General features: G+C 29.3%; 1 protein-coding gene and 1 long non-coding RNA gene across 10 annotated transcripts; one reads left to right on the top strand and one right to left on the bottom strand.

Moving 5' to 3' along the window:
* Positions 1-753: 753 nt before the first annotated feature.
* Positions 754-19,444, bottom strand: per (period circadian regulator). Of its 9 annotated transcripts, XM_086907402.1 has the most exons (18): positions 18,980-19,444; positions 15,556-15,639; positions 12,229-12,413; positions 10,085-10,215; positions 8,829-9,027; positions 8,507-8,722; positions 7,542-7,726; positions 7,020-7,304; positions 6,410-6,556; positions 3,463-3,709; positions 3,023-3,399; positions 2,892-2,931; positions 2,744-2,819; positions 2,500-2,657; positions 2,170-2,414; positions 1,863-2,081; positions 1,433-1,744; positions 754-1,012 (listed from the first exon to the last, which is right to left on the bottom strand). In XM_086907402.1, exons 1-18 carry the CDS (start codon positions 19,063-19,065, stop codon positions 899-901), a joined length of 3,306 nt encoding a protein of 1,101 aa, XP_086763528.1. In that variant the 5' UTR covers positions 19,066-19,444; the 3' UTR covers positions 754-898. The 9 variants fall into 9 exon arrangements, with proteins under 9 accessions (XP_086763528.1, XP_086763529.1, XP_003697372.2 ...); XM_086907403.1 differs by having other exon boundaries at positions 2,744-2,931; positions 10,085-10,284; XM_003697324.4 differs by having other exon boundaries at positions 2,744-2,931.
* On the top strand, positions 14,430-15,744 carry LOC147657709 (uncharacterized). The gene is made up of 2 exons (XR_015291861.1): positions 14,430-14,763; positions 15,475-15,744. It is a non-coding gene; the product is annotated as an uncharacterized LOC147657709 (long non-coding RNA).
* Positions 19,445-19,542: the final 98 nt, after the last annotated feature.

Below are 19,542 nucleotides of genomic sequence, written 5' to 3'. Positions count from 1 at the left end.
CATATAATAAACAAATAAGACATTGACCTAATTTTCTATTCTGTTTTCTGTGGCAAATAAAATTATATATGTATACATATATAGATATGAACACATATTCTCTATTTTTTTAATCATATTAAATTCTATTAAATCTATATCAAATATTGTGCAGGCAACAGACTTTCCAACGGATATCTTATTTTTATAATAATGAAAAATTTATCAGCTATCTTATATACAAATTAAAAAAAAAATTAAATAAAATTTAATTCAATTAGAGACAATCACGTGGACGTCAATGTCTGCCCATAACATAAATCTTATAGCTTCACAATATTTTTTTCTATTCTTGAGATAAATGTGTCTATAATTTATCATTGACGTTAAAATATTATCATTATTAATAAGTTCAAAAAAAGAGGAACTTAATGAAATTATTAATTTTCTAATCAATATAATTTTCATTCCTTATCATTTAATATTTTATAGCTATATGTATATAAATTGACTTTATGTTTAAATGTATGAAAATATGATTGAGGCAGTTAAAATTTAAAAATTAATTTTTAATAATAAATAACATAAATATCTTAATATAAATATCTAACTATTTCAGAAAAACCTAAATGATGCTTAAATAAAGTATTTTAAAAATGTAAATATAATAGGTAATAATTCTAAGCAATATTTTAATATATGTGTTAAAAAAAATGTATTATTAAATGATTAAAGATATATGTAAATAATTTTATCTGCCTCAAAATATAAATTTAAAAAAATATTTTAAATGATATCTTTACGCAGCGACCAATCGTAACTTAATTATTAGAATCAAATTCAAAAGATACCATTGGAAACAAATACTTCGAACTTGAAAACAGTATTTAGTTACAAGTTGGTCGTTACAAAGTTTTTTCTATAATTGCTGGCAAGGTATAACTCGAGGTGGTAGCGCCGGTGGCAATGGCGCATTTTCTTCGTGAATCATTACAAGTTTACCGTACTTCACCATTCTCCTTTTTTGTTTTTGCTGTAAATGAAATCTTATTCTTTTACTAATCACTTTTACATCATCAATTTATGATTTTCAAAAATGATTTTATGATAATTATTTATTAATACGACATAATTATTCTTAAATCTATATAAATTTTCTTATTTAGATTTTATTAAATGGCATTAATAATTTTCAAATTTTATTTAATTTATTCTACTTCAAAAATGTATATGTAAGTAAAAAATATGAATATTTGTTTTTTAAATGAAATATAATGTTAAAATTATTAAAAAATCTTATACTGATTTCTTATTTTTTTAATAAAATATTTTAAAATATTATAAAATATTATTAAAATTACTATTATAAAATTTATGTAACAAAAAAACATAAAATAAAGTTATAAAAATATAATATTTACGATAATATTACAAAGTCTTAATAATTTTATACCTGTGATACTGTGCCAGCCGTCCAACTTCCACTACTGCTACCACTATCACTGCCACTAGAAGTGATTCCATCTTCAAGAACAAGTTTTGTTTCAAAACCTTCAACTTCTAAATCTAAGTAAAGTTGACCCAGTTGATCATTTACCAATAATGGTTGATTAAAATTTTTTAAGGCATTCATATCAGCTTGAAGTACTTCGTTCAGAGTTTTAGGATGTATTTGATATTCGTATATTAATTCTGGAGTTACGTGAACACCTTCGAGCCATGGTGGCTCTTTTCTTCGTTTACCGTATTGTTGTTTCATACTATCCTATAAATAAATATTTATCAATGAATCAATTTTTTTTTCCTGAAAAATATTTTCAATGCTTTCGATGAAACGCAAATTAATAATTAAATATCTCAAATAATATAAAAATATTATTTACCTCCGGTAAATATTCTGTTGGTTTTTGATCTGGATTACAGCTGCTTTCACTACTTTTGTACAGAAAACTGCTATAAAAGCTCGATGAGCTCGATTCGTCCACAATATAATCGTTCTGTTTATAGATCTTTTTATTCACTGGAGTTGATATGTCTACTAAACTCGAGCAACCTCCATCATTACTTACACAAGAAGATAACAATTCACCCGGTGATAATACCTAGTTTTCATTTAATTTATATGTAAAATTATTTATAAAGAAATAAATCAAGTTAAGAGATAAAAAAAATATAAAAATATTAATTTACTTTTTTTGACGATTCAGACATGGCCATAATGCTACCCGGTTCTGCCTTTACACTTGTTGCTTGACTAGCTGGTCGTTTTCGATCAGAGCATTTATTTATTGTAGGTTGATTATTTTCGTGTGAAATTGATGTTTGTTCAGGAATCAAAAAAGGTTTGTACATCATGCCCGTTGATGGAGTACCTATTACTGGAGGATAAATGACACCAGCCATTGTTGTCGACATATATGAAACTGGTACAAACACTGAAAATTAAAATATTAATATTTTAATTTTGACAACTGTTCAAACAAATTTAAAATAACTGTATATTATAAAATAAATACATACTATAAGGATTTTGTTGAGGTGGTTGCATTGATTGAGATGAGCTAAGTTTTTCCCGTACAGGAGATAAAATTGTAGAATCGCTTACTTGTGGAACGGGGACACAATATACTGGTATCATTGGCAGTATTGGTATTCTAGGTATTGCTTGTGAATTTGTGCTAAAATTGAAGAAATCACAATTTAATTTTGCTATTAGACTATTTTTCGACTTACTTTTATTATTTTTTTCTTTTTTAAAACTCACTTTTGTGATACATTTTGAGCAGATGGTGGAGGTGGTATAGAAACTGATAAAGGCTGCCACAAGTTGACATTAGCACCTGTTTGAATTACGGTAGATTGATCGATGCTCATGCTTGTTACTGTTGTTGCAACATTAGTAGGAAACTGACCTGCGGTACTTGTCCTTGATACTTCTTCATGTTTTGAAACCTGATCAATCAATTAATATTTGAATATTATTTCGTCGTACATTAACTTTTCAATTCCTGATTCGATGCTCATTCATCGATGAATTACTTACTTTAAAACTGTCTCCCTCCCAACTATGGCTTCCGCTTCTTTTAATACCATGACTTTGATTAACTTGAAAATGAGTATTTGGGTCCGTCGACAGTTTTTCAGTTGTCTTTATTCGAGAATCTTTTAGTTTATCATTTGCCTTAATACTAGAGCGAAGTTCTCGATGCTTCAGCATCATTAACTTTTCCATATCCTCGTTATGACGGTTGAGCAACGATTCCGTCAACGTTGGAGGTTTAAAACTTTCCATACTAGTCGTATTTGAAGTGTTCTCTCTACTTGCTGAACTCGTTTGATTATTCGAACCACTGCTAAGATTTTCTGCACTACCGCTGCCGCTCGCGCCGCTTCCGTTTATCGGTGACATGCATTTCCTGACTAATTTATGATATTCTTTACTTTCAAAGGATTAAATAATGAAATTACGAGATGAAAGCTCACCCGCTGAATTCGGACTTGTTTTTCCACCCTCATCATTGCTGGAATTAATAATCTCTTCATCGCTGCCGTACATAGTGGCAACTGGTGGTTTGCTCTTAAAGAATCTTTCAATATTTTCGTTGTAATTGAGTTGATTGTAACTTGGCGGTGTCTCGGTTGACGATTTGCTGTCGTAGTACTCATGATGGGGCGAAATCTCACCGAGCATCACGCTGTCGTGCTCCTGTAACAAGGGATTGCGTGATCCCTTCACAAGTATATTGTAGCGACTTAGAAAGAGTTGTCACTTGATTTCGTCACTGTCAATTGTTTTGCAAATTTGCGTTGCGTTCAATACTTTTGTTAGACGTTTTGCATTCAGCTATATAGGTGGCTGTTAAGATTTGTGCAAGGAATTTCTCTGCAACTATGTAAATTCTCCAACAATCTTGTGACCGCAAAAATGCAATATTTACAGCGCACGAGCAACCAATATGACCAACTAATATTTTTCCAGCTCTGTAACAGCATTAGTTGCTTTAACTATTACAACCAACCAACTTCTTTCCAGTTTTATTGTTTTTTTTTTTCCCCCTTACATTATTACCATTCATACATTCTCTTCTCGTGCATACATACTCATACATACATGTACATATTCTTCATTACCATTTATTTTTTTTTTTTAAATTCTCGTTATACATGCAAATAGATTTTTATTATCGAAATTTAGAAAAATTTATGTATTAATGATGAAAATAAAATAAAAGCACATAAGATATTTTTTCTCTAATTTTCATTATGTTCTTTATTTATATATTTTTTTATATCTTCCTTTTTTATTGATAATTAGAGAATTAGAGAAACATTAATTTAGAAATATTAAATTATCGCGAAAAAGAAAAAGAAAAATCATTGAACGAGACTAGTATTGTTATCAGAACTTTTAAAATATTAATATCGCATGTTTAGTTTATGAATCGCTCTTTCATTCTCGCTTTCTCATATTGCCTCGTTAGTTTCAAAACCTTGTAAGTGAAGAGATATATTCTCTGGAACTCTATTCACGAGTATCGTATTGCAATAAATTTATAGATGCCCTTATAGCCTTTAAAATTAATTTATATATCAACCGTTTCTCGAATACATGAAGACTGAACTTTCTATACATCATTTTACTATACAATCTGTAGAATCGTGAAACAATCGATCTGATGACGCTTGAGCATGATGAAGAGACAAGAAAAGAGATTTAACATGGTTATTTGATTTCAAATAATTCGATTTATACAAAGCTATAGCAAATAAGTTAGATGAAAATTTTTATGAAGAAAGAATATGGAAAAAAAAAAAATAAACATTTCATTATTCAAGATAAAAATTATCGAAATAACATAAAAGAAAAAGAAGAAAATTATCGTTCAAAGATCATGAAGAAACATACAATGGAAATAGTATAATAGAAAAAAATATATAATCGAAATATATAATATAATCAAATAATTTCTAGAGATATAGAGAAAAAATAACAATGTTATTAAATACAAACATAATAACACAGATATACCATCAAATAAAGAAAGGATCGTATAACGAGATAGTCTAGAATATTTATTATATATTAAATAAAATATAATTATAATTATATTATAAAATATTATTATAATTATATAATATATTATATTATATATTATATATTTTCAAAGAATCTTGAATGATAATTATATAATAACAAATTGCATTTTTTCTTAATATCCTACCAACTGGAAAACAATAAATAATTAGCTAATTGGGAATATTTTAAAATAAGTTGTTGCAATCGAAATGTTGGTTTATAAAAGGCTTGACGGTTTTTTTATCAAATAATTGAATTAAAAAAAATAATAAGTAGACTTACCAACAACGTGCCTACAAGGTTTTGAAATTGACGCTATCCTTCAGCGGACCTACACAATTCACTTTGCCCTTCGTCCATGTCGATGTACGAAATAACTTGACAAATCTTTGCTGTTCATTTCGTTTTTACTTACAACTAGTTATATTATGAATTATAAAAAGAGTTGCATAAATACCCTAACTCGTGAAAGGTTTTTAGTTATTTTGAATTAACCTTTTTGACATGTCATCAGGCTGTAAAATGTTTAATCAATTGCTGTGTTCCTTACTCACCTTAATCACCAATTTAACTTTCTAGTCATGTAAAAAATTCTATGACATATCGTTCAGAAGCAATGAGAATTTTGTTTCTTTTTTTTCTATCGATTTTTTATCATATTTTTTTTATTTTTAAAGTTCATAAATTCTCTCAAGATATCACCGAGTTTTTAAGTTTTTATAATTTTTTTTTTCTTTTATTTTCTCTTTTCATAATATGTTTATTTATATACGAATACAAATTTCTTTTCTTCGTGAAATATATTAACATAGAATTTTTTCTGTTAACTCTTCACCTAATTATTTGTGTCATGCATTCCTGTACCAGCAAAAAAAAAAAAAAGAAGAAATTTGACAAGAAGAATTCAAACTCGGTTGATCAAAACGCTATAAAATGAGATATATCAATTTATTAATGAATTTACGGAAAATTTCTTCTTTTCTCTCTTGATACTGACGATAAAAATTCGATACAATGAATTCGTTTTGTACTTTGAAATCAAAATAGATATTTTAGAAAATATAAAAAAAAAAAACATCAAATTTTAAGAAAACAAAAAAATAATAACGAAAACAACATTGTATCGAAATATTATCGCACACATCGTGCAACCATAGAGCGACACGAACGAAAATCTCTTTTTTTTTTTCTAGAAATCTAAAGGAAATACCTTTCACGTTGAACCGTTAAGGGGAACGATCTACTATTATAGTTATTGTAAATATACTTGTAATATACCACCACAACGCATTATACCGTATTACTAGCAAAATAGGTAAGTGTCGGCGATACTAAAACGTAGCTAATAGTCACCGAAAAACTCCTTTCGTCGGTAGCAAGCACATCTTTGCCAAAACCGGGTGTTCTCGTCTCTTGAAGCAGATTTTCCATGAAGGACGCGAGGTCCTTGCATCTCTTTGACACGTCGAGCTCGGTAATATCTGACTTTCTTTGGATGCTCTGCGCAGACGTACGATAGAACAAAAGAGAAAAAGTTGGGGATTGAGCGAACATATTTATATGTTGGGAAGAAGAATTTCGTGGAAAATATTATACGGTGATGAACGTTTTTATTGTCTGTCTGTGTATTTCGTTACCCTGAAGAGAGACAAAGAATTAATTCTATGTAATATTAATGCGTAACTATTCGGTCAAATAGATAATTAGACGCGATTTCTTATTCATAATAATTTAAACGTATAAACTATAACTTGTTTAATGATCATTGCTATAAAAAAAAATATGTATAGTCGATGTGATTCGTTTTTTGGTGTAGATATTCTAAAATTACAAGCTCTAGTTGTTTATCTATCTATGTTTATCTTATCGAACAATATTATATCACGTATAGATCGTGATATAATATCTATCTAACTACTTATACTTATACTGGTTCAGCATAAATTATCGAGGAAAGACATACCTCGTCGAGAAGTGTACGTATCTCTTCTTGTATGATCTTGGCCTCTTTTAGCACTTCCTCGCTAATGTTGGTCAATTGGCTATGCTCAGTTGCGCATGATACGCGAAAGATATCAGGATTCGCTGGGCCTTTCAATATCCTGTGTTGACCTACGACAAATTCTAGTTTTTTCGTCCAAGGATTGATAAAGGACGACCATTCTGTTTCGAGGACGACGTAGTCTCCGTTCTGTATCCCGAACCTGTAGGGTTTCGATCTGAACGAGGCACCTTCGAGCTTGATAACCTGTTCAACGATATATTTATAAATATAATTAATCGAGAAAGTAGAAATTTTTTTTTTTTTTTTTTTTACGTCATTCGACGTTCACTTCTTGGGATTCGTTTGTGCTTGCGCATTTTCTGCGCATTATTCTATCATTCTCTCGCATACTTTCTTTTTTTCTCTCTTTCTCTCAAACGTATATTCGATCAAAACCTAAAGATTTGCTTTGTGTTTTTTTTTTCTGGGGCACATGCTCACAGTCTCATAGATGTCTTTGATGAAAGGCAGATCCTCGGGATGATAGAAGTCAAACAGCGAACGGCCAACCATATCCTGAGGTAGATAGCCAAAGTATTGGACTACGTCGGGATCAACATGGGATAAATAGCACGTTGCGTTGTGGCGGGTGGTGAATACCGAAGATATTATTGTTTCTTCTGGCGCTGCGGATAATGATAATAAGAAGGTCGGGGTCATTCTCTCTTCTGCCACATATTTCCTTCGTGATGAATGTTTTAAGTCTTTACGGTCAATCAATGGTACAAATTCGATTTGCCGGGACAAGTCTGTACGAATTATTTGTCCACTCTACCTATGCAAGTATGAAATAATATAATTTATTATATTTTGGAAAAGAAAAAACATCGCACCAGTCTCTTGGATAATTTATTTCGAAATTCGAATGAATTTCGAACAGACTTGTTGAAAGGACTTGAAAGAAGGATTTTGTAATGGAATCGATAATAAAATAATAATAATAAGAGATCATTATGTGTGTATATATCAAACAAAACATAATATGTTTTCATATATGCATGAAAAATAATCGGTGCATTGTTAATCTTGTTTTTTTGCTGTTACTCGATAAATAAATAATCGAAACAGTGGTCTCCAAACTGAACAAAAAGACTGATCAAACGAATAAAAAAAAAACGAATAAATAAAAAGACGACAAAGATGAAATACTATCGATATCGTCACGATAACTCTAACAAATATTTCTAATTTAATAAAAATTACCTTCTGCTTAAGGTACGTCGCCACGGAAACCACCGAATTATATTGTATCGTCGAGGAGACTAGACTAACGAAACGACTTTGATTATTATCATTTACTATTTTTAATAAATAAATTATATATCTGTTTAAATTTTATACTTAAGAGGATATTTATCAAATCTTTTTATCAGTCGAATCTCCTCGAACATGTTTAACCGTACTACCTTTATATGCAGAATGAACAGGTTGAGCAGTAACCACCAGGAACATTGCTTTGTGTTGCTGTTCAGTCGTACGATCTCGAAAATCTCTGAACGACAAGGTCAAGTGGAACGGAAGATACAAATTCGATCTCGCCTCTTTGTTGATCGATTGATGAGCGAAAGATCTTGTGTACTTTCGCAATCCGCAAAACAGACTTGCCCTTCTACCATTAATACCTGTTAAATCAATTATCATCAATAACAATTTTTAATATAAATTTTAAATTTAAATTTTGCAATATATCTTAATTTAATACATTTGATTCGAAGCAATAAGTAATACCTTTCGGCCTTTCTTCTTGAGGCGAGACTATTCCATTTTTAATCTGATCAGCCAGTGTGGCCTTATCCTTGGGATGAACATAATCGATGAAAGAACGGCCAATCCATGCATCCTTGAGATATCCTAGAGCTGTGCATATCGAGGGAGTCGTATACAATACGAGGCCATCGTGCATTGAAATCACCGCGCAAAACCCCTCCTATAGGATATACAATATACAAATATAGACTTTGATTTCCAAGGATTGAATGCTAATTGATTTATTTATAAAATTAAGTAAAATATTATTATTCAAATTATCTAAATAATATTATTTAATAAAATTAAAATTTTATTTATTTAGCACGTAGATGACGCTGAATCTGAATGTCATCAAGATAATCGTCACATAAATTTTCAACACTTTTTTTATTTATCACGTAGGTAGCTTGTAGAGAGAACTCGTCGCTACTTTGATCTCGATTTATACAAATTTTTTTCAACTTTTTTTTTTTTTTTTTGCTTTCATTTCTATCACTATTTATATACAAGTTTTGAGGTAGAATTATATTTTACATATAATAATATCTTATAATAGCATTTTTTTTACCGATTATGCAGGGAGAAAAGAGTTGTGTTTCATTAAAGAACAGTAAATTCCATTCATTTGAAGGGATTCTGAATAATTGAGAATAGAAATTTAAAAAAAAAGAAAAATTATAGCATAAACAAGAAATTAAATATATTTATATAAGTTGATTAGTAAATCCTTCGCCCGTTTAAATTGAAAAATTAAACGAAATCTTATTACAGGTATTGAAGAAAATGATAACATTTGTTAACATGGATATTGAAAAGAGAAGAAAAGAAAAGTTGATATTTCCAAAGAGATATAATAATTTATTTCCCAGCCACTAGAAGGTCATCACTAGTAGCAGTTGTCAATTCCAATGATAAATCTCCTTTCTCCACGCATAACACTACTGAAACCTTGCAATAATGTTACTACTGTGTTACATCATCGTATACAGAAAGCCACACCGAATTACAACAATTGAAGGAAAAAAATTGCGTATTATATCGATACTCGGGAAGTACTCGGGTTAAGGTTAATAATTAACAAATATGACAGGATGCTTTATAGAATGCCCGATCCTGGATCTTTCTACGAAGGAGCATATTGATCGATCATACTCTGTTTTTCTACGTGTCCTTCTACCACAATTACTAGTTAAGAGAGATCTATTTCTCCGTTGGTTTTTTTAATTAATACTAACATTGGCTTGAGAGATGGAATCATCCAGGGGATTCGTACGAGAAGCAAGTCCTGCTTCCACATCTGTCACTGTATCGCTGTTGTGCTCGCCGGGATCCGTTGCATCCACCAATTCTACAGTGGTTACATCTTCTTGTATACACCCAACAAAAATTCCCCTTGTTATGTATTGTTCCTCTTTAACACACTCGCCCGTGTTTGCTGATGGGACATGGACATCTTTCACCAAATAGCATCGGTTACGTGTTTAATAACGTTTCATGGACGTCTCGTTCATTTTAATTTTAATTTTAGGTGAGCATTACGTATAGTGACCTTTCTCGTCGCGTAAATAAAGATCAAAGTATAGAACACGTCCAAGAAACATGTAAGACGTGACCTGCTGCTAGAGTAATGAATTAATGAAGGATGGGAGAGTTGCAATGTTTCCTTAGTCCAAGAGGACAACATTATTTCGACAATGTTTTTTTTATATATAAGAATCTGAAATCGAACCTATCCCGAAATTATTCGTGAAAAAAAAAAAAGAGAAAATAATTCAACTCGCTCTGTAGAGAGATCATTGAATAACACGCCAAGCTGGTACCAAGGCAATTTTTACTTCTCGTTTTTTATCTCATTTCTGGAATCTAGTTTTATTAATCGTTCGTCATATCATTGATATTGATCGAGATCTGATCAATTTTCGAAAGTTTTAATCTCAAATAAACAAACGAGCATCGTAATTATGTAACAGATCTATTCTTACACTCAAATATTTTCTATTGCAGTATACACTGCAAGCTCGTAACGATCAATGAAGAAAAAAACCTATCCGAGAATTGATTATTCGATTATTAAAAATTATGTAAATAATTACGTAAATCATAGGCGATGTTATATAAAAGAGCGGTTCAGTTTGAGCGCAACTTGACTAAACGGAAAGCCTGCCTTTTGTCCACGGATAGCACTGCGTGATTATATAAAATCAATATATTGAGAAATTAATTGCGATGCTTAAAATATATTTATTATATATTTCGGGATCGCCATTCATTGCGACAATTGTCACTTCACAGATACATAAATACATATTTCGTGCGAACCGAACCAAATATTTCTTTGCATCTTTTCATCGCTGTAACAATCTAATCAAGAAAAAATTATTTGCATCACGTGAACAATTAAGTTATCATTCAGTATCGACGATCATTCGACGATTTTAATTTCGATTCACAGAATAACATCCTTTATTGGTGACATTTCTCTTATAATTACAAGCTCTAAAGGATTCGTGAACAATATTGGTGCTAATAATAAAACAAGAAAGGATCAATATTTAGTTGGAAGTTAGAAATAGGCCGCTATTTTCAAGGTTTCGTTCGTGTTAAATAGAACTGAGATTAATTGCCACGGTAACAACGTCAATAATTTATATTTAGAGATTGTTTCGTTGAGAAATTATTAGGTCGATGCTAAAAGTGTCACCAAAGTGTCAAAGCAGACGAATCCTCTAGATCCATTGAATTTCTCTTTTGTTTGAATTAAAACTCGAACGAGTAAAAAATAATGAAATTAAAGAACATTCGATCGTTTTAATTTTGAACAAAAAAGATACAATTGATCGTTTCGGACTTAATGTCTGACGGACTAAGGGAACCATGAGGATGGACAAGGAGGAAAATAATAAGATCGTTCGAAGTCTTTGATTGTGAATAAGCGAAACCTAACTAATAAGAAAAGTGCACGAAACCAAATAACATCGCATAAAATTATCCATCTTTTTTCGCTTCGTTGAAAAAAATTAATTTGCATTTCTCTTATAATTCTCGTCAATCTTGTTAAAATCTTCGATAAATAAAAGAAAACGAAAAGAAAAAAAAACAGAAAAATGTTGAAATTCATCCTCGAATCAAATTTTATTCAAAATTATATCTCGATTAATCATAAAACTCGAAGGAAGAATTGAATTCGACAAAATCAGTAGTAAGAACGAATGATTGGTCCGACAGTTAGAATTTGATGTTATCTCCTTCTTTTACGATATCGATTACATGATCTAGCGATCACTTTTAACCGAGCCTAAAACTAATTAAAGACTAAAAAATTTTCGAGATTATATAGTTAACGTGCACTTTTTCCCATCAATTTTAGATCGCAACCAACCTGGTTTCTTTTCAAGTATAGATTTCGTTGGGACGGCGACATTATAAGACACGGTTTCTGGCGGTGTGCCGGCATTTTTCAGGGTAATATCTGCCTCAGCGTTAACAGCCAAAATCGTCTTCGACTTCTTCTTCTTATGTTCTTTATCCTTTCTTTTGCTGATTGGCTGTGGTAGGGCTTCATTGCTACATGTTCAGATAAACATTACATGTAAAAACTTCTAATCTCATCTAGCGGACAAATCCAAAAATTAGTAGAACAGATAGGATTTTAATTTTGAAGGATAGGTGAGAAGGGATTAAACTTCGTATCGTCGAATCTAATATTTTCTACGATTTGCAAATAAAGCAATCGCGATTGATGATGTGAATTAAATCGTTTGACTTATAAAATTGTTTGTAGAGATGCGATTAACTAAAGTTTTGTTATAATAGACTTGAAGCAAGTTGATGCAGTTTTTATAAAAATGGTTTAATTATTATAATCTTATTGTGACATTGATACAATTATTTTTGGTGAAAAAGAACTTATCGAATTAATCTTAAATAAAGCGTATTTATTCTCACGCATTTTCTAACAATAGCGCGATACCAGAAAAGCTAGTATTCATCGTACACTTTCAACGAGTAAAATATCAACTATACATATGTTCTAAAAATAAGTTTGCTTTCCGCTGAGTCAACAAACAAGAAATCTATTGGACATGCATGCGAACATGAGCGAACAAGTTCATTCGTTGCTTTAACAATTGCTTCATTAGAAAAATTGCCACGATCGTCATAATCATAACTAGATTTAGAATACTATTATAACGTTGTAGGAATGGAGTGATGTTAAAATAGATTGGAGCAACTTTCACCAGGAAACTCAATGACAATAAAAATAGTATATACGTAACAAATGTTTTAGATCATCAAATCGTGACTGCATTTGTTAGGTAACAAATAGAAAGTGCATTTCTCTAACGATAAACCTTTCAAGCTTTCTCCAAGATAAAATTGGCTATTTAGAGTTTCATATTTCCGATTTTCAGGAATAAAGCTTGAAAATGTTGACATACTCGAAGAGCTTCCTGGTTATTTAAACAATATGAATATTTTATTTTTTGAACACATACTTGTACTTTTGAATTCACGTTATAATAATCATTTTCAATGTTTTATAACGGATAAAAGAGACTTTGTGATTCTATCTTTTTTTCTTTAATCATAATTAATCATCAATCATAAAAGTTAAATTTGTTAAATTCGTTAAATTTTTATCTCATATAATTCACAATATATTATGTAATAATCCAGAGTTTAATTGTACATTTCCCATACAGATTTGTGTCCCATTCTATAGAACAAAAGACATTGTGTTTATTTCAATCTTCTTACGATTATTTTCAGCGTGAAAAAGCAATTAAAATTACAATACCCAATATAAACTAATACCCAATAATTATTTCCATTGTTTGATAGTTAAATATAACTACAAATAAAACGATTAATTAAAGTTTCCAAATATACACATTGTATTTGAGACGACAGAAAGGCGTCTGTGATATCGTAATTGGTAACGTAACCTCGACCTCTACTTAGTCATGAGCAAATTATAGAAGGATTTCCTCACGAAGTCTCTATTTTCTATAATTCTCTATGGAACACGCGCGATACGTGTTAACGTGTTGCATATTCTCATGCTATTGGTTCTACGAACGCGCAATGATGATGCGAGGCATGTCATTTCTGGTCGGCAAAAATTTTGAATCATGCAAACAGTGGCACGTGTCACCGTCATCTCGAATCGCACATCGTAATCGATTTTCAACAATTTCGCACGAAGTTTTTCCATACATGTAAAGGAAAAAAAATTTTTTAAAAAAAAAAAAAAAATTCATCAAAAATCTGTGACGGATGAAATAGGAAATTCAATAGGAAAAGAAAAACATTGAAAACAAGATTATTAATTCGATAAATAAAAAATTCAAAGTACTACTTCTTTTTTTTTTTTTCTTTCTATTTCTAATTATATCCCGTAAACAATAGAAAATAGACTGGTTTTAACTATAATTTATAGACTCGATGTTGATTTATTATTACAACGGAACGGCCTATCCAGATTATGCAACGATACGTGGGGATATCTCATGCTACGTAGGCGACGCCGATGGCGACATTGCAGGCACGTGGCACTGCACATGCACCAATGTTTATAGCGGCAGTTGTGTGCGCTTTCTCGTAACTGAATGTAATCGTTCTCCTACATATGCATGAATACAATGCTAAAAATCCACATTAGCGCGCTATGTCACCTTCACAATCGTGATAATTATAGAACAACAATGTTAATCACATAAATATACCGGGAATAAAAACTGATCTGAAAAATTTGTTTCATAAATTATACAAATTTAATTGTATATATATGTATAAAAATGGAAGGAATAAAAAAATGTATCTAGATGATTCATCACAATAATGTGAGATACTTCAAATTTGTGACTTAAATAAAAAAAAAATCATCACGCAACATTTTTAAAATTTATGAGAAGTAAGTAATAGAAAAAATTGCATCGTTTTTTATATAATCTCACGTTATCATTGTTTCAATTTATTGCTCATCATTCATCATTCATTCGTTCCTCATGTAAGAGCACACTCACGTTTGCATGCAATGTCCATTTCAATATTGTAAGTAGTAGCAATCGTGTGTACAATACAGTTATATATATATATATATATATCTTATTTTTAAGATATAAAAAGATTTTCTGATAATTGAATAATGTATACCTCTCATTTTTACAGTATCTTCAAATATCTTTCACAATATTTGATAATTTCAATTACAATAAATAAATCATGTTGCATCAAATCTCTTTAAATTTAGATAGAAATGTTTTCTTATGTACACTTATATATTTTTTTTTTCGACGTACAATTATAATTATATAGTAGTAATAATATAAATAATGTAATACATATTAGAAGATTACAATTAAACGGTATATTTTGTATATTTTTTTTAGGGAAAGCTCATAAAGCACTGGGAAAAAAAATTACATTTCCACTGGATTTCTTATTCTTATTTTCTATTAATCATAGTCGCAATGACTTATAAATTATTGATAGATTCTCAAGCATAGTGATAAGATCCTTATGATCGTAAACACTTTCGCTTCTTATCGATGATCAATATGTATCTTTAATTACGTCTTTTGAGTATTTACTATATTTTTAAAAAAAATTGTATATTTTACAGGGATCAGCTATTATCGCGATTGCTTCGTCCTATTGATTATATTTAATTATAAGTCGAAACTTATAATAAGCGATGTCTTACCTGGATCCAAATGTTGAAGGACGCCTACCGCAATAACCACTACTTTCAGAGCGGTTGCTGTTTCTCGAAATCGAGCTGCCACTACTGAAATAGAAATTAATGAATATTAATATTAAACATTAAAATAAATTCTTGTATTGTTTAATAATAAGTGGGAAATATAAATATTTTCGGATGTGTTTATCATAATATGGATTATATAATGTATACATTAATGCCTGATAATCAATCGACTAAACTACTGTGTTTATTCGCTGAGTCTGACCTTGATTATGCCTTACTACTGAAACTGCTTGCATTTTGAATTAATTTTTAAATTGATATACAAATTTTTTTACTAATATTGTATTAATATTATTAATATTAGTATAATATTATTTACAAATCAGAAATTAATATTGAAATAATATTAAAATAAATCTTCTTGTGTGATAGTAACAAATTTACTAATAAAAAGAAATTATTTTTATAAATTACAAGTCATAAATAGATATAATTATATTATATCTATTATATTTATTAAAATAATAAAAACTTTTTTATGGAACAGAAGTTTTCTTATTTGAGTAATTTATAACTTATCTTTTCAAACTTATCAACTTATCAAAGTAAAACATTAATTATAATAAAATAAAACATTAATAAATTAAAAAAAAAAACGAGAATGATAAACAGAATGAAATTTAGAATTTTATTAATTTATGATGCATAGCTACGAGACATGTATATTTTATCAATTGCTTATCGGCTTCATATGTTATTATTTACACCTTTCGTAATTGGACTATTATATATATTTGCACAACAATATACATCTTTTAAAGATACCGATAAAGATAATATGGTCGTTAGAAATAATTTCTGTTGAAGAAATTATAATTAATATCTTCAAAACAGATAATATTTCTCGCTGTATATATTCTGTATTTTCAAAATGAATCACATCTCTCATGGGTATTTTTTTGATCAAAATGTTACGATAAAAATGTATTGAAAAATTTACTGATCAAATGAAAAATCATTATGCATTCTCAATCTAACTCGTAATGAATCGTAGAAATTACATTCTATGGCAGCCTGTTTTATTGGCAAACGAATACACAGAGGCATTAGAAGGTGATTGCAAAGGTGCATTTCTCGAACGTAGGAACGGCCTCGGCCCATTAGCCAATTAAAACGTGGTCGAGAAAGTCACGCGATTCACTGACACAAAATCTTTGAAACCAGTTACGGAATGGAAGAAAAAAAGGACCGATCACATGTTCGGCAAACGTGACTACTATGATCGGCCCTTACGACGGAGTCTTTCTGGCCTTTCACTGTCCTCATTATTTTCCAGGGAACGAGCACGAGGCTTCTACATTTGTTGCACCTCGTTCGATAAGAAAAATTATTGCATAAGAAGGTCTGTTTCACGCTCGTGGCCCCGTGACTAAAACCCATCGAACGACACATTGATTGATTTATCGATTTTATTCCAAGTTTTATCGCGATACCACAATAATGCCAAGGAACCATCGTATTAAGAAAAATATAATAATTGAAAAAAGGATGAAGTATTATAAAAAAAAAAAATCACTGCTTTAATTATTTCTAGATTATAAATAGAAAAATACATTCCAAATTTCAATGATCGTAGAAGTTGTTACAATTTTTCTGATATTGGCAAGAGGTCAAATTATTTTTTGGATTAAAAGACAGAAACATTTAAATATTTATAAATATATATAAGGTATTACTGATTTAAACAATTTGAAATTTAGAAGAATTTCGATTAAATAGTTTTGTGAATATAGTAATCGCATGTACTTTGCATTCGTTTAACCTGTTTTCATCGGATTTCACAACTTGTGCCTAGATATATTAAATACGAACGTAGAAATGCATACTTTGTCAAGAAACTAGTTAGCCTTAACCGTAGTGTTCGAGTTTCTATCCTTCTTGTTCACCGTATTTTTCGTTTACCTCTCACCTACATCATCGACAAAGCGTGTCAATGCCAAGTATCCTGCGCTAATGCTACATTGAATATCCTTTAACTTCCTATAAATTTACAATTCGTTTAATTTGCAAATTATCAAAATTATAATTCATAAAGATGAATTATAATACATGCATCCAATATTCCTAATGAAACTGAAGAATGATCGAATTTCTGAATCACAATCATTTTATAGATATTAATTTTATAGATGTGTGTGATCAAATTTTAAAAATCCAATAATTTGATCAATTGATTTTGTTGCAAATGAAATTTACACTCATACTATTTCAAATTATAGTTTAATATTATATTATCAATAGTTCAATACACTTCAAAATTAAACGTATCAAAATATTAAAATATATAAACAATCATAATTCTTCGTGAATATTGAACTATAAGATGTACAGTTGTGTATATATATATATATACATATGTAAAATTCATAAATTTGTGATATCAATTGTTAAATCATTCGGTTAATTTCGGTTTTTTTTAAATAATATATTATAAAATTTAAATTTTATAAATGAATATTGAAAATTAATTACACAAAACATAAAAAACTTAAATTATAGAGGTTTCTTCAAGTTTGTATATACAAATCGTTATAAAACTTTCTTAAATCTTTCATAAGGTTTCAAATCGCAATTAAAATTACAAAACTTCTGACATATCGACGCTTTTTATTGCATGTGAAATGATATATTGGTTAATGCACATCATTCGATGTATATTTCACTAATATTTAATCGAAAATTTATTTTAATTAATTTTGAACAACCATATAGAATAACATTTAAATATAACGTTGTACAAATAAAAGTTACGCAAGTATCCATTTAATCGATCAGAAATAAAATTGAAATTAATTAGAAAATCAATTAAAAAAAAAAAAAAAGATTAAATCTTATATTTTTTGAAAATAGGAGAAGAGTTATACGAATTCATATATACATATATATATATATATATATTATTTTTCATGTCTATATTCGAATGAAAATACTGATAATGTACGATATGAATATTCACATTTGTACATATAAATTACACATGATGTATATAATTTAATAAGAATAAATTAATGAATATTTTTTAATTAACAATATGTAACTTATATAACTTTTAGCTTTTATATTTTGTAACATTAATATTTATATTTTTTTCAATTTATTTTTTTTTTATGTATTATTTAAAAAAAATCAAATAATATAATAATTATTGATTGACTTATTAATATCATATTTTTTCGTATTGACATCATGGAAGAAAGATTATATGTAAAATAACTAGTATTACACTAATATTTATAAGTTGCTTATAATTCATAATTTAAAATCGATGGCGCCATATTAAAATTGATGTCAGATAAGGAATAAGTTCAAAGTATTTAAAAAAAAATTAAAGAATCAAACACTAAAAGAATTCAATACATACCTCCGTTGCGATTGACTGTTACTACAAGTATTAGAATATCCGGAATCTGACACTTTAGCATTTTCAGTGGATATCTCTTCCATCATTCTCTTCTAAGGGTAGTTTCTTTTTCAGATAATATCTGTTGAATCACAACACTGCTACTAAATCAAATTCGTTCACATGTCATTTCTATATTTCTTGGCGGTAAAATTGATAAAGAAAACGCGAAGAAATTGTTTGTATTTACATGAATAAAAAAGGATAGTATTTTTTAAATATATTCGTATTAACTATCTAAATTGAAAATAATGCACCAATTAATCGTTTATAAAAAATCAGTAAATTAAATGAAAAACAAATGTTTTCACTAATTTCCTCTCTGTTAATTTCACAATATAGTAAACACTACGATGCGTACTAGACAGTAATATCTCTGAAGACTGAACTACACCGAACATCATATATCTATCGCACCGAGTGACTGTTCCGCATAACGCTGCACGTTCGGTAACACGTGAGTTGTTACCCCCTCTATTTCACTGTTAACCTATATCGATGCAAAACGTGCCTTACTTAAACTA

This window comes from Apis florea, unplaced genomic scaffold, assembly GCF_048593485.1.
Source record: "Apis florea isolate Af1SG1 unplaced genomic scaffold, ASM4859348v1 contig_2897_pilon, whole genome shotgun sequence".
Lineage (NCBI taxonomy): Eukaryota > Metazoa > Arthropoda > Insecta > Hymenoptera > Apidae > Apis > Apis florea.
This window is presented reverse-complemented; position numbering and strand designations above follow the sequence as displayed.